General features: G+C 44.9%; 1 protein-coding gene across 1 annotated transcript in view; it reads left to right on the top strand.

The window, feature by feature from the left end:
• The first annotated feature begins 6,968 nt into the window (after positions 1 to 6,968).
• Positions 6,969 to 24,479, top strand: part of CMTM6 (CKLF like MARVEL transmembrane domain containing 6) — a 38,636-nt gene continuing 21,125 nt past the window's right edge. Inside the window, exon 1 of the mRNA XM_077268971.1 lies at positions 6,969 to 7,363. Coding sequence (XP_077125086.1) covers positions 7,238 to 7,363 — 126 coding nt within the window. The 5' untranslated portion in view covers positions 6,969 to 7,237. The remainder of the gene's footprint in view (positions 7,364 to 24,479) is intronic.

The raw sequence follows: 24,479 nt of genomic DNA, 5'->3' as shown, positions 1-24,479 counted from the left end.
TTTGTATGCCAAAGCCAGGAGTGTCTCCCAAAGCGCAGAACAGGTGTCACTTTCAATTATAATTTTCCTCTGTAAGTTCCACTCATTACTTTGGCAAATACTGATGCAAAATACGATGTGAACATCTGTTTGGTTTTTTTTTCTCATTTTTTTAGTTTTCTACTGAAACTGAACTTTTTTTTATCCCTTTAATCTTAATGTGTCAGTTAAAGGGATTGTGTTGTACTTATAGGTCTTCAATATCTGATGGGTGGGCCTGCAGCACCCCACTAGTCAGCTGTTCTAAGTGCCAGCTGCATATAGCTTGTTGGTGGAGCACCATAGTGGCTGTGGCCAGGTACTGCACATCCACCATCTATTGATTTCAATAGACGAAGGATGTGCAGGACCTTTCCTCGACCTCTATACCATTGAGGCGCTGTACTTTGCGGCTCCGTAACTGAGCACTTCCGTCAGGCACCATGTACAGCTGATTGGCATGAGTGCCAGGTGTCACCCCCCCCCTACCGATCACACCATGAAGATCTGTCCTGAGCATAGGCCATCAGTGTGAATGTCTCAGACAACCACTGTAAGAACGGATTTGACTCTGAAGACCATAACATGTCATCTGTGTTTTATATGGATCCCTATAGACTTGAATGGCAGAGTCTGATCTGCAAAAGGAATGACAACAGGACATTCTCTGAGCCCCATGGACCGCGGACAGAGATTGGTTTTTTTTTTTTTTTAAAATACTGAATATGTGTGTATGTACCAATGAAACAATGGTGTCAGTGTGCTGTTCAAAATCCATACAGGACATGGATGTGTGAATGCAGCCGTATGGTGTGTTCAGACCATGTCGGAGTCCCCGTTCTGGACTACGTTGGCGCTTACTTCTGAACCATGAAAAGACTTTGGGCTTCATTAGACATTTTTTTTTTTTTGTGGCAGTGGTGTCTACCTTTTAGGCTGTACATAATACAGGGTCTCCTGACCCAAACTTGACAGCTTCATTGGTGTATATGTTCTTGTGAATGTGACCTTAGAAAGATTACTTAAAAAAACAAAAACCCTGAAGTAACTGGATCTGTCAACAAGACAATAATCCTAAACATTGGTTTGCTGACCAGATGGCTTAAAGAAAATTGATAGTGTTGGACAGGCCAAAACTCTTAACTTGTTTTCCCCGACATTGCACTTTCCCCATCTTTACAGTACCGCTTCCAATCTATAGTCTTGTGGGGAAGGGGGGGGGGGGGGGGGGTTTATCATGATTACGTTCATCTAAATTAACTGTTCTAGTATTTAATCTGTTTTATATTCTTTCTTAAATTGTACTCCAAAGGGTTGTCTGTCATCTGCGTTACACACTACATGTATGTTCCATTCTCTTTTTTTTTCCCTGCATGACATAATATTCAACATGGAAATGCTGAAGGAGAAAAGTTCCATTGTTAATTCAGTAAAGAAGAAAATCACATGAGCCCATTGTTGTGTTTGGGATTCTGCCAATATAATTATGGGCGTCAGAACAGACCCCTGTTGTCTAGTCTTGCGCAGCTCCTCTAATGTTAGGCCATTTTTCCCAAACAAGTGCTAACCATGGTTTTCACAGATGGCACTCGTACCTGTGATAATCTATGGGATCCTTTCATACGTCTGATTTTTCCACTGAGCGGACCACAGAAAATCATAAAGACACGTCCGATTTTCATCTGCGGGTCAAGTCAAAATCGGCAATACAAGTCTATGGGTCCGAGTATGGTCTGATTTTCAGAAAGGAGAAGGTGAAGAATTTTTTTCCCCTACACATACGAGAAAAACAGATGACAGTTGGATCACACACTGATCAAAGGTTCATCAAAACCGGTCTGTTTTTCTCATACGAGAAAAATGGACTTCTGAACGAGGCCTTGTACGACACTTGTGTCCATTTATTTTTCTAGGCATGAATGGTTTTACAATTTTATTATAATAAATGGAGCCATACTTAAAATGCTTTAGCACCCCAGTTGATCCACGCAGATGGATCTGAGGCTGCTGTCACACTAGCAGTATTTGGTCAGTATTTTACATCAGTATTTGTAAGCCAAAACCAGGAGTGGGTGATAATACAGAAGTGGTGACGTGTTTCTATTATACTTTTCCTCTATTTGTTCCACTCCTGGTTTTGGCTTACAAACACTGAGGTAAAATACTGACCACATACTGCTAGTGTGACGGCAGCCTAAAAGAGATATCTGCTCCGTTCAGAACATACCAGGACAGCGGCACCAATCGAGTGACTATACAGTACAAGCACATCATCAGAGAAACAATGGATGACGTGCTCTTCTCCAGACATCCTGGTAACTTCCAACCAGAGGAGAAATCGCCTCTGGAGCCACCGGTGCTGAATCTGCAGGGATTGTGATGGGTGAGTACGCCTCCATTTATTATTCTCAAACCTTTCATGCCTAGAAAAATGTATTAACGTGTTGGGCAACTCCTTTAACATTGCTACAATAAGTGAAGAGAAAGGAGAAGCAGCGCACATGTGCTAGCAGTTTCTATACTTCTGTACACGATATGGAGAAAACTCGCGCTCCATCTCCTATAAAGATTGGATAGTGATTGCACATGGAGAGCTGGGCTGCCAACCGTCCAGAAATTCCAGGACTGTCAATCCCAATTGGTCACTTTTTTGCCCTATCCATAAAAAAAAAGTAAGGCAATTGTGATTTTTAAAGCTGAAGGAACTTACCGTATATAGATGTTGTCTGTAAGTATTTTACAGTGAATGCAGATAAAGTCTTCATATCAGAATTATGGGCTGGAGACATCACTTTATAATCATAATTATTATGGTTTTCTCATGTGTCTGGAAAAATGTGTCCATGGTTTTTTTGATAAGCTGTCAAGATAAAAAGTCAAGCTGGCAACCCTGGTGTAGAGTCTCATTGCCATCCTTTTATGATAAAATCTAATATTACAATCTCTGGTCAGGTGATTCGTGATCGAGAAGAATTGATTCTTCAGGGTTTTCCGGGACTATGTAATATTCTTGTATGAAGTCCAGCCTGTCAGCTATTTGTATGCTGCCATCTCCGTGAGTTCAGCATCCGATGGAGCATGCCATGATTCTGTTGGATTCCTACAGGCGAAAACCCTTTGTAAGACTAGGTGCACACACTGTTTTTCATTCCCCATGTGTCCCAGGTATAGATGCTTCACACGTCCTGGTGATTCTTGTACAGAAAAAAACAGTACTGTGAGATCTACCTGTACGTATGTGACATCCATGTTTGCTGTCCGTGTGTTACATCTGTGTGCCAGGTTAAGGCTATACAGTTCGCACTGATCCCAGGTGCCGGCTGCTGAAGGTAGCTCTCATCATTGTCACACTGAGATCAGTGCGATCAGGAGACAATGATGGGAGTTGTCATAAGCGTGACATGTACCGGCGCCTGGGAAGAAGCTGTACAGTTGGCGTTGTTCGCAGGCACCGGCTGCTGAAGGCAGCTCTCATCATTGTCTCCTGCTCTTGCTGAGATCAGTGTGACAAGGAGACAATGATGGGAGTTGTATTCCGTAGCAGCAGTGTATCTCCTGTGTAAAAGAATGAATTAAATACGCTCCGCAAGATAAATATCACCGTACAATGTATTGTAAGCGGTGATTCAGCACAGTTCAAGGAACACATTCGGAATCACCGGTGTTCAAAAGCCGGCAGCGCTTTGGACGGAGCAGACATGTGCTGCGTCCAAAGCGCTGCCGGTTTCTGCTCGTGGAAACATACCCATACTCTCACATGCCGTAATCCATCTTTGCGATATGAGGTGGGTTGCAACCTGAACGGTGCCTTTAGGCTACCATCCAGGCTGAAATCCATGAGACAATGAGGTGCTGCAAGAGCAGCTTCAGTAACTAGCGGTGATGTCACAGAGGTTATCGCTGGTCGCTGAATGTGTGTTTTCAGGTTCACTTCACTGAGTGGGGATGATGAACTGCGGTGATCTCATGGAGGTCACTGCAGTTCATCGAGCCGCTCACGGTGAACTGAGCTGCATCAGATCATTGTGTCCTGCCTTTCAGCGTGAACAGTCACATCATGGCACCATTCCTGTTGAAAACCAGATATCACAGAGATGGTTTACCGTGTGGGACAGTATGACTTATCTTCACTTCGGACTGGTGAGGAATATGGTGGTTGTTTTTGTTTTTTACAGGATACATGGGCATTGGTGGATTCGATGTAAGGTACATATTTCCTGGGTTTTTTTTTTTTTACGGGGACAAGGGCTTCAATGGATAGGAGTAAGGTGAGTATCTGTGCTTTTTATTTTCAAATAAATGTGTAAAACAGGGTGTTTTGTTTTATTTCAAATAAAGGACTTTATTCTCACTGTATCTTTTTTATAATATGACAATGGAGCTAGAAATGAGGGCGTTTTCTAGAGGCCTCTCCGTTACTAACCCCAGGGATTCATGTCATTTGACAATACAAAGGTGACATCAACCCCAACCCTATTATCCTACTTGCCAAAGCCACAGGGCAAGTGGGAAGAGAGGAGCCAAGTGACAGATTTGGCACATCCTAAGGATGCAATATTTCTTGGGCGGCTGAGGGCTGATGTTGGTAACCTGGGCGATAGCAGTATCTCTGACCCCTTCCCAGGCTATTAATATCAACCCACAGCTGTCTGTTTAGCCTTTGCTGGTTTGAAATTATAGGGGGACCCTGCATCTTTTTTTTTTCTGGGGTCCCCAGTAAATTCGCCAGGAAAGGCTCAGCAAACAGCTGTGTTATAGCCGAAGAACCTTCTGGGATATTGTCCCTTGCAGAACCAAGAGAAATACTAAAGACCCATAAAATTTAACTTTTATTAATTTGACTAAAAGCATACACAACACTAAAAAACACGTGCTTAGGGTACGGTAAATAGCCACTAAATACACAATATCAATAATCAAAGGTATAGTAACCACCAATGTACATAAAAAATATATGTGGGGACTACTCTCTCCCTGAAAGCCCTGAGAGTCGCCCTACCTAGCAGCGGAGGTTGGCACCCTAGTTGTTGACGTGATGGCTCCCCCGCTCAACGCTGGTAGCCCTAAAAAACTCGAAAACACCCTAAACATACCAAAATAGGGAAACAGAAAAAAGGTGTAAGTACCCCAATTGGGGAGACAAAAAATGGTCTCATGTAATTAGATCTATAGACTAAATTATCTCAGAGTACCAAACTGCTAAATGCTGTAAAAAGCTATTGTAGGGTAGAGCTAGGGTCCACACTTATGTAGGAAAATCCTAGTTCTAGTCCTTCATGTGATAGCTAAAAGATGGACTATTGACCAGATGTGCAAATGGTTAAATGGTCAGAATAAGTCGTGGACACACCGCACAAAACCCTCCTCCCAAAAGTTTAGATATCTAATAGGATAAAATAACTAGGAGCCAGGGAAGCACATACATATTAGTGGTGAAAATTCACCAAATCACCATAGAGTGATCCCAAACAGATCACGCACCTAGTAGCCATTTATAAGTCTGCCTAATACTCATCATATATCTTTTGGGTATAATGACAGACATAGCCGTCACAGGGAGACTGTGAGTTCCCCACGGTCAGCCATCACAGGGAGACAGTGACTTCCCCACGGTCAGCCATCACAGGGAGACAGTGACTTCCCCACGGTCAGCCGTCACAGGGAGACAGTGACTTCCCCACGGTCAGCCGTCACAGGGAGACAGTGACTTCCCCACGGTCAGCCGTCACAGGGAGAGTGACTTTCCCACGGTCAGCCGTCACAGGGAGACAGTGACTTCCCCACGGTCAGCCGTCACAGGGAGACAGTGACTTCCCCACGGTCAGCCGTCACAGGGAGACTATGATTCCCCACGGTCAGCCGTCACAGGGAGACAGTGACTTCCCCACGGTCAGCCGTCACAGGGAGACAGTGACTTCCCCACGGTCAGCCGTCACAGGGAGACAGTGACTTCCCCACGGTCAGCCGTCACAGGGAGACTGATTCCCCACGGTCAGCCGTCACAGGGAGACTGTGATTCCCCACGGTCAGCCGTCACAGGGAGACTGTGATTCCCCACGGTCAGCCGTCACAGGGAGACTGTGATTCCCCACGGTCAGCCGTCACAGGGAGACTGTGATTCCCCACGGTCAGCCGTCACAGGGAGACTGTGATTCCCCACGGTCAGCCGTCACAGGGAGACTGTGATTCCCCACGGTCAGCCGTCACAGGGAGACTGTGATTCCCCACGGTCAGCCGTCACAGGGAGACAGTGACTTCCCCACGGTCAGCCGTCACAGGGAGACAGTGACTTCCCCACGGTCAGCCGTCACAGGGAGACAGTGACTTCCCCACGGTCAGCCGTCACAGGGAGACTGATTCCCCACGGTCAGCCGTCACAGGGAGACTGTGGTTCCCCACGGTCAGCCGTCACAGGGAGACTGTGGTTCCCCACGGTCAGCCGTCACAGGGAGACTGTGATTCCCCACGGTCAGCCGTCACAGGGAGACTGTGATTCCCCACGGTCAGCCGTCACAGGGAGACTGTGATTCCCCACGGTCAGCCGTCACAGGGAGACTGTGATTCCCCACGGTCAGCCGTCACAGGGAGACAGTGACTTCCCCACGGTCAGCCGTCACAGGGAGACAGTGACTTCCCCACGGTCAGCCGTCACAGGGAGACAGTGACTTCCCCACGGTCAGCCGTCACAGGGAGACTGTGGTTCCCCACGGTCAGCCGTCACAGGGAGACTGTGGTTCCCCACGGTCAGCCGTCACAGGGAGACTGTGATTCCCCACGGTCAGCCGTCACAGGGAGACTGTGGTTCCCCACGGTCAGCCGTCACAGGGAGACTGTGGTTCCCCACGGTCAGCCGTCACAGGGAGACTGTGATTCCCCACGGTCAGCCGTCACAGGGAGACTGTGGTTCCCCACGGTCAGCCGTCACAGGGAGACTGTGGTTCCCCACGGTCAGCCGTCACAGGGAGACTGTGATTCCCCACGGTCAGCCGTCACAGGGAGACTGTGATTCCCCACGGTCAGCCTCGCAGCCTACTGACATGACGCCACAGCAGGGGGAGCCGCCGCCGCCGCCGTGTGACGAGCCCACAATGGTTTCTTGCTTTCACTTTCTGTTCGCCGCCGGAGTCCATTTTCTAGGAGTCGCTTGACTAGAAGGAAGTGCAGAGAAGCCGAGAAGTCGCCCTCGTCCCCACACACCAGAGACAAACACTGCTCGGTCATGGCGGATAACCCGGGCCCGGCGTACAATCCCACCGTAGAGCCGCTAACTGCCGCCAAACCCGCCAACAAGCTGTGCGGCTCCGCGCTGGACCGGAGACATCTGATCCTGAAGATCGCACAACTGGTGAGTGGAGAGCAGGGCGCCATGTCTGCTGCTGGGGACACAGCAGGAAGCGGCGGCCGCGGAGTGTGCAGTGCCCGGGAGTGAGTGTGAGAGTGACCGGGGGGATCGTGTACTGCACACCCGAGCGCGGGAGGTCCGAGGACCCGCATCATGTGTCCTGGGGCCGCCCGCCCGCAGAGTACGAGTGTGCACAGCGCCCAAACCGCACACATCTCTAGGGAATGTTCACACTTTGCGTTTTTCCTGCTCTTTTTTTATATAGGCAAAACCTGCTCTTTTAGCTGTGAAGAAGCCGCTTATGATAGGCCGTTTTTTTCTGTTTTTATTTTCTCTTGTGCATGCTGATACTTTTTGTTGCCTTCCTCCCCCCCCCCAAAAAAAAAAAAAAAAATATAACATGATGCAACTTCCTTCAGGTTTTTGCACCAAAATCGCAGCAAAACCTGATTCCTGTTTTTTTGCTGCGTTTTGCACTTGCCCATTACGCTCTATGGGTGAAAAATGCTGAAAGAAGTGACATGCTGCAGTTTTCCAATTCAGCCAGGAAAAAAAAACCAATGTGTGTCCGTGAGATTTCTGAAATCCCATCGCCTTTCCTGGTTCCGAAAATCACAGCTTAAAGTTTGCTTTAAAAAAAAAAAATCAGCGAAATAACTGCATTGTGTGAACATGGCCGCCTGTGTATCAGATGAAGGCACCTGTAGGACATAGCGTTGGCCTCTCACTCCAGACTCCTCACCTCCGGAGGAACGTTAGTCATGGCAGTGATGGTGGCTTCCAGGAAGCGTCGCTCTTTGTTCTGAGAAGGCAGCTGATCTGTGACTGCAGGAGCAGAAACCCGGCAACTCCCCAAACTACAGAGACGCAGCTTCTCGCTTACACCCCGAGGCCGCCGCTATAACCTGAGCTCTGGAGCGATGTCTGCCTGCGGAGGGTCGGCCTCTGGTTATTCTGTATTCCCTCCATTATCGCAGGATTCCACAACAGTCGGGGCTTCACGGTGCAAATCCGGGAGGTGCCAGCACTCTCAGGGGTGTACTGTTATAGCTTTATTATATCCACAGCTGTATACTACACAGATGGCAGCGACGGGCATCCAGCTGCCCGGGCAAACCATCGGCAGTCACGCGGGGCATTGGAACAAACCCACTCCCAAATTTGCGCCACCTCTATGCCGATGTCCCGCTCCCCTCCGCCAGAGTAGTCCTGTTGCCATATTATGCTGCGGTCACTTCTACCTACAGATCCGCTTCTATCAGAAATTATACGTTGTGAAAATTAGCGCAAATTTGCTTTTGTCGTGAGAGCCGCTAATCGTATGGCGTAGTTGACTGCGGGCACTTTGGACTGGTGGAGCTGGCGCTAACATTAAATTGTTGTGGAAGGGGTTAAAAAGAACAGGCAGAGGTGCAATGATGTCACAGGGAACGTACCAGGACTTTGGGGCCCTCAGGAGTTTCCCATGTGGGAATGGTGTAAATGTTTGCATGTGCAGGGAAAATCTGAGGGACTGTCCCTACTCTCCGGCTGGGCTAAGAAGTGATGGCATTTTTCAAATAGAAATTTCAACAAGATGATTTTTCTTTCGGGACAAGTAAGACGGGGAGATGGTTCTGAGTAAGACTTCAGCAGTAATGGGCGGAGTGTAACGGGCGCCAGGCTCTGATTCGTGCCGCCCGCTAGTCACAGGGTCTCTTTAACAGGTTCAGGACCAGGCCATTTTCTCCTGGTTATTGAGATTATTTTTTATTTTTTGACAACCCTGAGATCTTGCTTCTGTCATGTTTAGGGTTCGCTCACACTGGCGTATAGCACAGCCAAGTGCTCTCAGCCCAGTGTTACACTATGGGGCAGTGCAGAGCCGCCATTATTTTCTCATGAAGATTCGGCAAGAGAAAATAATCTCAGCATGTTGCGAGTGGCTCCGATATTGGGACAAGTCTATAGGTGCATGTAAAACATTGGACTGCACTCGGATGTCATCTGTGTGCAGTTTAACATACGCTCACAGAGACTATGGAGAAATTAAATTCGGTCTTCTCCTCACCTGCGCTGCGATTTTATCATACAAGAAAATGGGATCACACTTAGATGACACTGGGTTCACAGTCTGACAGAGTATGAGCCGAATATCATTAGCACAATTGGCCCGATACGCCAGTGTGAGCGAGCCCTTATATTCATATCATATGTCTGTTTTTCCTTTTTTTTTTTTCAAGACCACAAAGTGGCTTTAAAATACTTTTTTAAAATAGTTTTCCCCTTTTCATTAAAATAATTTTTCTATATTAGACATTTAAAGGGTTCAGACGGGCGCATATTTTCTTTTTACAATTGTATTTTTTTCTGATTTCATTTTCCTTGCATTGTCTTTGTACTTGTTTCACCGATTGCGCTCATGAGGTTATAACACTACTTCAGCACTAAAAACACTTTCTTTTTCTAACTTGTTGAGTATAGCAAAGGCTCGAAATGCAGCGCCAATTACAGGGCAGATTAGGCCTGTCCTGTAGGGATGATCCGGGGCGTCCTGCACTCTGGGATCTTCTAGGACAAAAGGAGGAGTCGCTGTTTCTCCTTCCTGAACTGTATACAGAGCAGTCATTCCGCACTGTGTATACAGCGAAGCGAGCAGGAAGGCAGGGACGGTATCGAACCATCTCTGCCTTCTGTTGGGAGTCCCCCTGTGCCTGACTGCCAGCACCCCACACGGGAAGTTCCGTAGCTCGAAAAAAACATAGGTCAATCCAGTTCAACCTTTCACGACCAAGTGGACATAATGTATCTCTAGATTATTTACAGCCCACAAGGCAATTTATCATGAGAAAATCATCCATCCTGTTATTAATTGCTGATAGTGTCTGCCATTACTACCTCTTGCGGTAGGGTATTCCACAGGCTGCTCTAACTGTAGAGAACCCTTTCCTGTATAGATGCCTGAATCGCCTTTCCTCCATCTGTAATGAGTGCCCCCAGGTCATCTGTAACGTCCATGGAAGAAATATTAGGACATCCTCGCAGAGCCATATGTGGCCCACCCCATTGTTTAATACATTGGGCGGTCAGCAAGTTTATAGAGATCTGGCTAGAAATCCTGTCCCGGTGATGTAGCGGGGTACGATTGATCACAGTTACTCCTTATTCACCCGTTCACTGTCCGGCCATGAAGCAGCGCGTATCTTGGGGCCGGTCACAATTGATGACTTGTTTCCGTGTTCTACAGACTGATGCCGAGTTATGAGAAGTGTAATCTGTGTGTCACCAGTGTACGTTGGTTAACAATTACCTCGCAATTTCAGTCACCCGCGCCAGTAAATGTCTGACAATGATTGACTTCTGGTAAACCATAAACACCAGAAAATGCTATAAAATAAGCTCATGGTGTAAGAGAACGATGGGATGACCCAGGGTCCGGTAATATGGCTTATTATTATTTTTTTGCTAAACAAGCTGAAAATACTATTTTTTTTTATAATACAAAATTATTTCTTAATACATACTGTACATCAGAATTGTCCCCTCGGAGCTGTGTGACCCTGACTTGTTAAAAACTAGGGCAACATGGAGACTTTAGCGAAGACATGTTGTACTTAGTGATGAGCGAATATACTCGTTACTCGAGATTTCTCGAGCATGCTCGGGGGTCCTCCGAGTATTTGTTAGTGCTCAGAGATTTAGTTTTCTTCTTCACAGCTGAATGATTTACATCTGTTAGCCAGCATAAGTACATGTGGGGGTTGTCTGGTAGCTAGGGAATCCCCACATGTACTTATGCTGGCTAACAGATGTAATCATTCAGCTGCGAAGAAAACTAAATCTCTGAGCACTAAAGAATACTCAGAGGACCCCTGAGCATGCTCGAGAAATCTCGAGTAACGAGTATATTCGCTCATCACTAGTTGTGCTGCCATTGCAGCATATTGCAAATTAATGGGATTGTGTTGTGACCAGCGAGGAGCTGCGCCAAGAAAGTCACACAAAATCTGGATCAAAACTGGCATGTAGCCCCGGCCGGAGAGGTGCCCATCGGATCTCCTTGTACACAAGCATGCTTGGATTGGCTGGGCATTCATGTGATAATAGGGAGGGGGAAGCACGTTGCCACCAGACATTTATTGTGAACAATCCAAGCCTCGAAATTCAGCAAGCGTCATCTTTTGTCTGATATTATGGATCACATCACTGGGAAGTGAGAGACCCCCCATGCACATACATGGGCATATTACAATGGTTGGGTTTTGCCAACATTAACCTAATGTGTATGGGGGCTTTATGGCTGCACCAAGACCTTTTGTAGCGCTACTGATCGATTTCTAACAAATTATTAGATGGAATTTACTAGTAGCATCAACCCTCCTAAGCCGTCTATTTGGACACACAGGTCACAGAAGGTTCAATAAAAAGATACGTTGATATCTGTGATCTGATGTGTTTTTCTTATATGTAAATGAGCTGTTAAGATCTATGGGCCAGACAGAGATCTGTATGAGAATCTGCCTCCAGAGATTATTCTAAATGAAATGTGGTGTTACCAGTGTGAGACATGTAATGACTGACAGTCCGCAATCAGACACATCTCAGTACAGTGTGGGGCCCCGGAAGAAGCTGGCAGCGAAACATGCGTCGGGGTGAGGGGACGCTAAGCAGACCTCGGGCAGCAGAGCCACTACGAATTTCTGATCATCAGGTACAATATGCACAGCACTTAGCACTTTATCTGCTCATAGCTTGCCGGGCACTATGGGCTATATTATACCAGCCAATGTGAACACTCAGTTGTAAGATAGAGGCAGCATTTGCTAACAGACATTATTGGATCATATGACTTATTAGTTTTTCTAGATGAGATGTATATTAAATATAACTAGCAGTTAATCTCTAGATATATTTACCTACTTAGGACGACAGTATACAGTGGGTCACTCCAGAACTGGCAATAATTTGGATTTATCCTTTTATGTATACTGTATACAGAGGCAGTTTCTGAACATATTATCATTAGGACCAAAGAGATTGAAAAATTCATGTGATTATGTCTGTGTAATGATTATGTAAAGATCCAACTATTGATGAAATTTTCTATTATACATATTGCTTTCTATTAATTGGTGCATTATTATAACTAATTTACTATATTGGATTTTTAGTATACCCCTTTTTGAGTCTGATCTTAGTGTCCTCTATTGTGACATTTTTCAGCTTTTTTATTATGTTTTAAATTTAATTGAATAAAATTATGTTTTATAAGGATCTCTTCAGTGTTCGACCATTTACTTGAAGCGAAAGGTATAATACATTTCAGTACAGTGTGAGACATGTAGTGGCTGACAGTCCACAATCAGACACATCTCAGTACAGTGTGAGACATAATGACTGACAGTCCGCAATCAGACACTTCTCAGTGCAGTGTGAGACATGTAGTGGCTGACAGTCCACAATCAGACACATCTCAGTACAGTGTGAGACATAATGACTGACAGTCCACAATCAGACACTTCTCAGTGCAGTGTGAGACATGTAATAATAATAATCTTTATTTTTATATAGCGCTAACATATTCCGCAGCGCTTTACAGGTTGCACACACATTATCGTCACTGTCCCCAATGAGGCTCACAATCTAAATTCCCTACCAGTATGTCTTTGGAATGTGGGAGGAAACCGGAGTACCCGGAGGAAACCCACCCAAACACAGAGAGAACATACAAACTCTTTGCAGATGTTGTCCTTAGTGGGGCTTGAACCCAGGACTCCAGCGCTGCAAGGCTGCTGTGCTATCCACTGCGCCACCGTGCTACCCATTAGTGGCTGACCGTCCGCAATCAGACACTTCTCAGTACAGTGTGAGATGTAATAACTGACAGTCCACAATCAGACACTTCTCAGTGCAGTGTGAGACATGTAGTGGCTGACCGTCCGCAATCAGACACTTCTCAGTACAGTGTGAGACGTAATGACTGACAGTCCACAATCAGACACTTCTCAGTGCAGTGAGACATGTAGTGGCTGACAGTCCACAATCAGACACATCTCAGTACAGTGTGAGGCTACGTTCACATTAGCGTTGTGCGGCGCAGCCGCGGTGACGCATGCGCCCCTATATTTAACATGGGGGCGCATGGACATGCGTTGTCTTGCGTTTTGTGACGCATGCGTCATTTTGGCGCAACTGTCAGGGCGCAGAGGACGCTGCATGATGCAGTTTTTTCTGCGCCAAAAATCATGCAAAAAATGAACGCATGCGTCACAAAATGCTGTGTTGTGCATGCGTTGTGCGTTGCGTCGCCGACACTGCGCCGCACAACGCAAATGTGAACGTAGCCTGAGATGTAATGACTGACAGTCCGCAATCAGACACTTCTCAGTACATTGTGAGATGTAATGACTGACAGTCCGCAATCAGACACTTCTCAGTGCAGTGTGAGATGTAATGACTGACAGTCCGCAATCAGACACTTCTCAGTGCAGTGTGAGATGTAATGACTGACAGTCCGCAATCAGACACTTCTCAGTGCAGTGTGAGATGTAATGACTGACAGTCCGCAATCAGACACTTCTCAGTGCAGTGTGAGATGTAATGACTGACAGTCCGCAATCAGACACTTCTCAGTACAGTGTGAGATGTAATGACTGACAGTCCGCAATCAGACACTTCTCAGTGCAGTGTGAGACATGTAGTGGCTGACAGTCCGCAATCAGACACATCTCAGTACTGAGATGTGGAGAACTAAGTGTGCAGAATAGGTGAACTCCGAAATAAAAAGAAAGATGACTGTTTTTAGTCACTTTACTGCCTAAAATATGGAATAAAAGCAATTAAAAATTAGTACCAAAAATGGTACTAATAAAAGCTACAGTGAGTTGCAGAAAAACAGCCCTCATACCACTATTATGATCCAAAAATGAAAGCATTCTCTAAAAATATGGCCACACAAATCATTTTTTTTTAATTATGGCAAAATAAGGTTAACAAAAAAAAAAGATTGAAAAATGACAGAATTGCTGTTTTTCCCCAATGTCTCCTCATTTGGTGTTCTTCACAAGAACATTTATTTGCCTCTCCAGTTGTGGAACTTAGTTTTATTCCAAGATCTGTTTCTGGACTCCTAGTTGAGTGGATTTGAGAAATGGTTTAAATCAAATCATGTTTCCCAATGTAAACTGCGTAAGGCTGGTTTTACACTTGCCGTGTTTTTTTGGCCCATTTTTGCTGCCTCAATGCATTTCTATGAGGCCGCAAAAATGGGCCCAAAAACTCATAGGACCGCCGTACGCTGTAAGGCCGTGAGGGACATATTTATGGCCGTGTAACATTATTGAGCTTGCTCGATATATTTCATGGCTTACGGGCATAACGGAAGGTTGTTTTTGCGGTGCACCGTGACTTCCGGTTTTGCGGACCGCCGTTTTTTTTCCATAGAATTTTGCCATAGTATTGGGAATCCGAAAAACGGCGATCCGCAAGTTTTTTGCGGTCCGTTATTGCAGCAGACCATGAAAATTGCGGCAATACGGCCCTCAATAACAGGCCGCAAAAAACCCGGTAAGTGTAAAAGAAGCCTAAATGGTTATATGGCTCTCTTACACCTGATGATGCGGTTGTACGTCAATGTGGATGAATAATACTGATATTAAAATGAGTTCAGCAAAAGAGAGAGCTCATGTGTAATCAGCAGAGAGGAGAGGATAGCGTCACGCACCCGCTGTCCAGGTCAGTGCTCTCTGCAGGAGCAGCACAAATATCCAGAGTTCCCAGGTTCCCCGACGTGACATTGGATTTGCAGACTGTGTGATTTGCGGCACACAGGTGACGTATCATCAGCCCTGCTAATCATAAGCTGTGCCTGGAATAAAGGGGGTAAGGAAATTTGTGCTTCTTCTGTGCATGGCTAGTGAACACTGACATGGCCGCGGTTGCACAACGTGATCCACTCGTCTCTACTATTCATCCTCCACTGACCTGCAAAGCCTGACTGACCGCAGCAACTTGTACTAAGCAGTGTTAGATTTCAGCCACAGCAGGGAGGAGGGACACTGAGGAGCTGTCAATCAGGCTAAGTGGGTGGAGATTGGATTTTCCTTTTTTTTTTTTTTTAAATAAAGGATTATACCAACATTCTAATATGGTTTATCACCGTGAGTACAACAGTCTAATAAGGTATAAGATTTATTTAATAATCTGTACAATTTTTATATTGTGAAATCTAGTGACAGATCTGCTGTGAAGGTGGCGTGAGGTGATATAAACAGATTTTTCAGAGGCAGCGGACTGGTAAAAATAAGACAAGTCTGGAGCATATAAGGCTATGTTCATACATTGCGTTTTGCTGCTTTTTTTCTGCAGGCAAAACCTGTTCTCTTTGCAGTAAAGAAGATGCTTACAAAAATCTGGTTTTGCTACGTTATTATTGTCTCTTATGTATGCTGATAGTGTAGTCCCCCCCAAAAAATCATGATGCAGCTTCCTTAGGTTTTTGCACTTAGGTCTCTTTCACACTTCCATTTTTTACAATCAGTCGCAATCTGTCAAAATATTGAAAAGACGGATCCTGTGTAGATTGTAAAAAAAAGGGTGCAGTGGTTTTTTGACGGATCCGCCGAGGCTAAGTGCACACGTTGTGTATGCATCTTTGCCGCGTTTTTCTGCTGCGAAAACACATACACAACCCAGGTTAAAAATAATTAAAAAAATAAAAAATCGTGATATTCTCACCTTCAGGCGTCACCTGCAGCCTTCCCGCGGCCTTCCCGATGCTCGCGATGCTGCCGGCAGCTCCCATTCCCAGTAGTGCCTTGCGATGACGTAGCGGTCTCGCTTTAACACCTAGGAATCTATTGAGGAAAAGGTGTAAAACACTGTGGAATCTGCACAAAGAATTGACATGCTGCGGAAAATAAACCTCAGCGTTTCCGCGCAGTATTTTCAGCAGCATGTGCACTGCAGATTTTGATTCCCATTGGTTTACTTGGTACTGAACTAGGCATGGAAAACTGCTGCAGATCCGCAGCGGCCAATCCGCAATATGTGCACATACCATTATTGTGTTTTTGGTGCTGCAGTTTTTTTATTTCTCGTTGATATGTTTTATATAAAGCTATTTTGCTTTTGATACTTCCTGGTATTTAGCTTTGTCAAAACGTTACTGATACAGTCATGTGTGGATTACATGTGAAATATGCAGCATCGAACACTCCTGATGGGCACACAGCCTACAGGGCAGGAGCACCCGGTATTGGCACGCTTTCTTTGGGGGAGCTTTGGCTGTCATTATGCTGGTAATGGGGAGCTCTGGGCATTACTACTGTGCGGAGGGGAAGGTGGCACAGGCTGAATGTGGCTCTCAGGGTAAGAAAGCTTGGGGACCCCTGCTCGACGGCATAGAGCCTGCTTATCCCGCAATGCCCGAGGTCAGGTAGTCCCAGCCTGGCCGGCAAGGAGCTGTACCCTATAAGATTACAAACCCTTCTGTTCTTGAGAATAAAACGGATTTTAATAAGAGGTAAATTGCAAATTGTTATAACAAGCACTTTGCAATTTTACCCAGTTATGCCCTTGAGACAACCCCTTTATTTTAGTACCTAATTTGCTCCTCTACGCTTTTACTTTTTAATCTATGATCCTGTGTCAAAAATCTAAGAAACTTGTTTCGGTTTACAATCTATAATTAAATTACTGCTAAAATTCTGATATTAACTTAATTTTACATCTGTGAGAGACACATCCAGAATTGTCAGTTGCTCGTCATTTTCCTGAGAAGCCGTCACGTCAGCATTCAGGCTACTAGACCTCCCATGTGATGATGTAAAATGGATTCTGTCTCTAGTAACAGGTTGGATTCGTATTCTGTTGCTAAGGAAAAGGTGAGAAGCAACTGACGGTTTTTAGTCCCTCCATACATATTAGACTAATGTCTGTGGGCCCCCCAATATCGGTGGGATTGGCGGCCAATGGTCTAATGTGTCTGCGGCCTCCGGATTCCTGATGATCCGTATCCGGCATGTTGGATTTTCTATCCGCCGATCCCATTGTTCTGGAGATGAGCCGCTGTTCTTTCATTCATTCCTGTGTATGAGGGAGTCGGGAGAGATAGATGGTGGCTGGACAACTGTTTGGCCAACACCTCTCCAGAGTGTATAGACTACATGCCCCAAATTACAGCAGTACTAATCATGTAGAAGAATGGTGACTGTTGATAGCATCCAAGGTCCATTTACAGTGGACAAGCGTTTCCTGAAAATCCTACAGTCTAAACAAGCTCCCGATTACCCGAGAGACGTAATGCTCATTCACCGGGAAAAATAAAATTTTGTTTTGCTCAAAAGGTTGTTCTCGGCAGCACATCGTCCTGTGTAAACAGGACATGTGCTGCCGAGAACATTGACAAATTCTGTTCACTGAGCGATCTCATTACAGGTCTAACGCGCAGTCTTCCTTTGTAAACCGGCAAACACACATTGTACAATAACAGTCAATCATCGACATTTGTGTAAACATTTCCATCTACATGGGAGTTATTGTTGTGTTATGTCTGTTGTTCTTTTTGTGGGGGTTTGGTTGGTTTCTTTGTAACCCAAGTTTGTTAAATATCCTGTAAGATGTAATCTCAGACGTCGGTGACATCACTGCGGTATTTCCATTTGATGTAGAGGAGAATGAATATGTTGGGTGTTAGTATTTTGCTCCACCATTGTCTTGAGAAGAGGAAGGAAATTGCTGCGACTTCTTAGTGAACCATCTGCTTGTAGAGAAGCGGCGACTGTAGGAGGGGAGCGTAGTTTGGGCAGGGCCACTCCTTTCTGGCCTGCTGAGCCTGTCATTTCCAGCAGCCTCTCCCATGTCTGTTGCTGGTTAGCGTCTTGGAAAGCTCTGCATTTTCATTTGTTACTTTCATAACACACAAATATATATTTTTTATGCAGTTGCAAACACCGTAGTTTGATCTCGTGTTCTGGACATTTCGAAAATCTTTGTGCTATGAAATTACTGCTTGTTGTCCAAAAATTATTACTACCCTGAATATAGCAGTTCTGTTCCCTATGTCCATACCTTGGAGTTCGTTTTGAGAGCTGAAATGCCTTCGCTGTTAGAGGAATTTTCAGATTCCATTTTCCCTGGTGTAATATCATTTTCAGTTTGTTCACTGACCATTTTTTTTTTTTATTATTATTTCACTGACCGAATCCATGTGAGAAAAATTGCAGCATGCACTAGTTTCATCTGCAAATCAGATGAGACTCGCCCATGCAATATATATAGGTGCGTGAAAAAAAAATCAGATACCATACGGAGCCACAGTATAACATGCGATTATTAGGCTATGTGCACATGTTGCGGATCTGCAGCGTTTTTTCTGCGCGGAATTGCACCAAATCCGCAAAGGATTGCTCAAGCAATGTTAATCAATGGGAATCCAGAATTGGTGTGCACATGCTGTGGAAAACTCCGTCCTGATTCGCAGCGTTTTATTTTCCACAGCATGTCAATTCTTTTTGTGGATCTGCAGCGTTTCTGCACCTACTGACTTACATTGAGTCAGTGAAATCCGCAGCCAAACTGCAGGTGTAAAAAGGTTTGTGGATTTGCGTGCCAAAAATGCTGCAGAAAGGAAATTGTCAGGAGGAAGAGTGAGTGGGCGGAGAATATGTGTGAGCGGAGAATATGAGCGTGTGTGTGTCTGCAGGTGTGTGTGTGTGTCTGCAGGTGTGTGTGTGTGTGTGTGTGTGTGTGTGTGTGTGTACCCAGGTGTCATCTGATGGGACTACTTCTCCCATCCGGGCTATGTCTGCTGTCACATATAACAGTGACAGCATGAGCCGATGATGGGAGAATAGTCCAATCATCCGGAGTCTGTGTTCAATTGTAAAAAAAATATTTAAAAAATTTACATAATTTTTTACACAATACATAATCACCAAACACATAATTCCCGACGCCCACGTTTTCTGCTAGCAATCAAAAATAATAAACCAGCATATACTCCCTGTCGGCCGTAGTTCATTTAATAACGAGTGTCCCACGACGATCTCACGTGTAGAACAGTCACATCAGGAAATGCGAACGCTCTACCCGGCCTCCGGCGATACACTGATAGACTGCGGGAGCGATCACCTCCTATCACTGAGTTGCCGCGAGAGTTCACCGGAGTTCATCAGCTGATCAGCTTCGGTGCTCTCACTTGCGGCACCGCTGCGTGAGAAAATTGCACTGGAGCTGATGAACCTCTGTAATACACTGCGGGAGGGATTACCTCCTGTCGATGTATTGCCGGAGGCCGGGTAGAGCGGTCACATCTCCCGATATGACTGTTCTACACGTGAGATCGCCTTGGGACACTCGTTATTAAATGGACTACGTCGGATAAGGAGTATTATATGTTGGTTTATTTTATTTTTGTTGCAGGAGACTAGGGCATTGGGGATTAGGCGTTCTGTAAGTATGGTAAATTAAAATTCAGTAAAGGAGTCTGTGTGATTATTTAAAATAAAGGACTTTATTCTGGCCATGTCTTTATTTACCATGTAGCTATGGGGTTAGTAATGGATAGGTGTCTTATAGACGCCTCTCCATTACTAACCTGTGGGCTTGATGCCACCTGACAATATCAACCCCACAAATATGAACCCCCACTTGCCACTGCAACAGGGCAAGTGGGAAGATCAAGGCTAAGTGCCAGAATTGGCGCATCTATAAGATGCCCCATTTCTGGGATGCCTGGGAGCTGATGTTTTTAGCCTGGGGGTGCCAATATCCATGGCCCCTTCCCAGGCTATTAATACCAGCCTGCAGCTGTCTGCTTAGCCTTTGCTGGTTCGATTTTATAGGGGGACCCCATATAAATTTTTTTCTGGGGTTCCCCTGTAAACTAGCCAGTAAAGGCTAAGCAAATAGCTGTGAGCTGATATTAATAGCCAGGGAACCTTTATGGCTATTGGCTCCTTCCCAGAATATTAACATCTGGCCTCAGCCGTCGACTTTCCCTCTGCTGGTTATTAAAATTATGCAGGAGCCCACGCAATTTTTTTAATGTTCTGAAAAATAAACTGATATTGCATTTCACGCAGCTTTCTGACAGTTGCTGTTTTGTTACAGCACATGTAGGTTAATTGTTAATGCTCCTACATAGGCTGGTGTGTGTGTCTTTATTTAATATTAATGAGGGTATCTGGCTGAAGAGATTGAACAAGGAAATTACATCACAATTCTTTTTTTTTTTTAATATATCTTTATTTAGCTCTATGGATTTACAAAAACGCATGAAAATCCGCATCAAAAACACTTCAAATCATAAAAACCGCCCGGATTTTCAGCTGCGTTTTTCACACAAACAAATCCGCAACGTGCACACATAACCTTACCGACACAGTGCAATTCTGTAACCTAGAAATTGTAAATGATTGATAGCTGCTGATGTAAAAAAACTGATTGTATATGGACTGCACATAGATGACAAATGAGAAAAAATTAGTCCATTCTGACCTATTTTTGTTTCCTTTTCTTATGCTCGTGTGAACCTCAGGGCTGTGGAGTCAGTCAGTATAAAATGGACAAACTCTGACTCCTAAAATATGTAATAAATTGTGTACAACAGCAGGGCTGTGGAGTTGGAAAGCCAAACCACAGACTCTGAATGCTCAATTTCCCTGACTTCTGACGCCGCAGCACTGGTCACTACTGAGCATGTACATAAAGTGCAGCACAGATTCATCTCCACAGCACTGGTCACTACTGAGCATGTACATAAAGTGCAGCACAGATTCATCTCCACAGCACTGGTCCCTACTGAGCATGTACATAAAGTGCAGCACAGATTCATCTCCACAGCACTGCCTCACTACTGAGCATGTACATAAAGTGCAGCACAGATTCATCTCCACAGCACTGGTCACTACTGAGCATGTACATAAAGTGCAGCACAGTTTCATCTCCACAGCACTGGTCACTACTGAGCATGTACAGAAAGTGCAGCACAGATTCATCTCCACAGCTCTGGTCACTACTGAGCATGTACATAAAAAGTGCAGCACAGATTCATCTAAATTAAAAGCAGAGATCCTTAGATCAGGAACAGAACAGACATTAATAGGACATTTCACAACTTTCCCAAATTATTATGAAAACATTTACAGCACATCCTGCACTGAACTACTGGACCCAATTTATTATATAGCTGGAGTTGGTCCATTTTATACCGACACCACAAAAAGGACAATGACTCTACGTCTCCGCTACAATGTATACCTGTAGTACAATGCAGATTGTGCTGTAAATGTTTTGATAAGAATTTGGGAATTGTCCTATAAATGTCTGCTCTCTTCCTGATCTAAGGATCTCGGCTTTCAGTTGAGATGAATCTGTGCTGCACTTTATGCACATGCTCAGTGGTGACCAGTGCTGTGGAGTCGGAGTCTGAGGTTTGGCTCACTGCGCTTGTTCATCTCCTATTCAGCCCCAGAAAGTGCCTGGCCTTTTCACAGTGCACACACAGTTTTCTGTCTCACTTATTCCACAGCTTTGGATTCAACCACACATACGAAACAGCAGCTAATGCGAGCTGAAACCACACATGCTCACTCCCTGAGTCCCAGCATCCCTAATGGCGCCCCATATACCGGCCAGTGATTTTCTGCAGCTCGGCTGTATGATGAATCTGTGTAATGGCGGCACAGCAGGCAGTAGACGTTCCCGTGCTGGTCACATGTGGCTGCATCGCGGGTCGGGTGCTGATGATGCTGCTGCTGTAATTCAATGGAAATGTTGCTCTTCATATTCAAGGCAGATAAAAATGTGATCTTGGTAGCCCTCATTCAGATTTAGAGGAGAGTATTTCATACATTTTTGGAACCTCTGCCAAAAGCCACATTCCCACCGGCATCTTGGTCAATATTTTATATCAGTATGTGTAAGACCATGTTCACACTCGCGTTGTTGCTGTCATTATTGTCCTCTGTTATAGGAGCGGGACACCCAAAATAACACCATCATACAATGGACACCAATGCCACAAAACGTCTTATCGTCAGTTGGGGTGCCTGACTATAGCAGATTGTATCTGTTCTGCCCATTTTTAACATTTTAACAGGAAGAAGCTTTTGCAATTTTTTAAACTGTTTACATTTTTTCAGCACACGATAAAATTACAGATGGTAAAAAGTGACACACTAACCAAACACTGAGGAAAATAGTGTGTGATTTTTTTTTTTTCCACGTATGAGGAACAAAAATGGGATATCTGAATGAGGCCAAACAAATAACCTAGCAGGGATGATTCATATGTAAAGTTGTGTAGGACAGGCATGGATCCTCACGAGTCTGGGTGTGGAGAGTCAGCTGCCTGACTGGTGAGCGTCGCCGCCTAATCCACTGCGTGACCTGTCACATGGGGAAAATATCTATACATCTATTGTGCAAGGGTGTATACAAAGTATATGATCGAAGTGCTAGTAGTGGGTGTAAGTGCCCAAATATAAGGGAGAAATTATGGAAGAAAGTCTGTGTATGTATACAGTACAGACCAAAAGTTTGGACACACCTTCTCATTTAAAGATTTTTCTGTATTTTCATTACTGTGAAAATTGTACATTCACACTGAAGGCATCAAAACTATGAATTAACACATGTGGAATTATATACTTAACAAAAAAGTGTGAAACAACTGAAAATATGTCTTATATTCTAGGTTCTTCAAAGTAGCCACCTTTTGCTTTGATGACTGCTTTGCACACTCTTGGCATTCTCTTGATGAGCTTCAAGAGGTAGTCACTGGGAATGGTCTTCCAACAATCTTGAAGGAGTTCCCAGAGATGCTTAGCACTTGTTGGCCCTTTTGCCTTCACTCTGCGGTCCAGCTCACCCCAAACCATCTCGACTGGGTTCAGGTCTGGTGACTGTGGAGACCAGGTCATCTGGCGTAGCACCCCATCACTCTCCTTCTTGGTCAAATAGCCCTTACACATCCTGGAGGTGTGTTTGGGGTCATTGTCCTGTTGAAAAATAAATGATGGTCCAACTAAACGCAAACCGGATGGAATAGCATGCCACTGCAAGATGCTGTGGTAGCCATGCTGGTTTGGTATGCCTTCAATTTTGAATAAATCCGCAACAGTGTCACCAGCATAGCACCCCCGCACCATCACACCTCCTCCTCCATGCTTCATGGTGGGAACCAGGCATGTAGAGTCCATCCGTTCACCTTTTCTGCGTCGCATAAAGACACGGAGGTTAGAACCAAAGATCTCAAATTTGGACTCCAGACCAAAGCACAGATTTCCACTGGTCTAATGTCCATTCATTGTGTTCTTTAGCCCAAACAAGTCTCTTCTGCTTGTTGCCTGTCCTTAGCAGTGGTTTCCTAGCAGCTATTTTACCATGAAGGCCTGCTGCACAAAGTCTCCTCTTAACAGTTGTTGTAGAGATGTGTCTGCTGCTAGAACTCTGTGTAGCATTGACTTGGTCTCTAATCTGAGCTGCTGTTAACCTGCGATTTCTGAGGCTGGTGACTCGAATAAACTTATCCTCAGAAGCAGAGGTGACTCTTGGTCTTCCTTTCCTGGGGCGGTCCTCATGTGAGCCAGTTTCTTTGTAGCGCTTGATGGTTTTTGCCACTGCACTTGGGGACACTTTCAAAGTTTTCCCAATTTTTCGGACTGACTGACCTTCATTTCTTAAAGTAAAGATGGCCACTCGTTTTTCTTTACTCAGCTGCTTTTTTCTTGCCATAATACAAATTCTAACAGTCGATTCAGTAGGACTATCAGCTGTGTATCCACAAGACTTCTGCTCAACACAACTGATGGTCCCAAACCCGTTTATAAGGCAAGAAATCCCACTTATTAAACCTGACAGGGCACACCAGTGAAGTGAAAACCATTCCCGGTGACTACCTCTTGAAGCTCATCAAGAGAATGCCAAGAGTGTGCAAAGCAGTCGTCAAAGCAAAAGGTGGCTACTTTGAGGAACCTAGAATATAAGACATAATTTCATAGTTTCATAGTTTTGGTGCCTTCAGTGTGAATTTACAATTTTCATAGTCATGAATATACAGAAAAATCTTTATATGAGAAGGCGTGTCCAAACTTTTGGTCTGTACTGTATATAATCATGTACTCTCCTACACATA

This window comes from Ranitomeya variabilis, chromosome 6, assembly GCF_051348905.1.
Source record: "Ranitomeya variabilis isolate aRanVar5 chromosome 6, aRanVar5.hap1, whole genome shotgun sequence".
Taxonomy (NCBI): Eukaryota; Metazoa; Chordata; class Amphibia; order Anura; family Dendrobatidae; genus Ranitomeya; species Ranitomeya variabilis.
The sequence above is the reverse complement of the archived record's forward strand: the minus strand, read 5'-3'. Positions and strand labels throughout refer to the sequence as shown.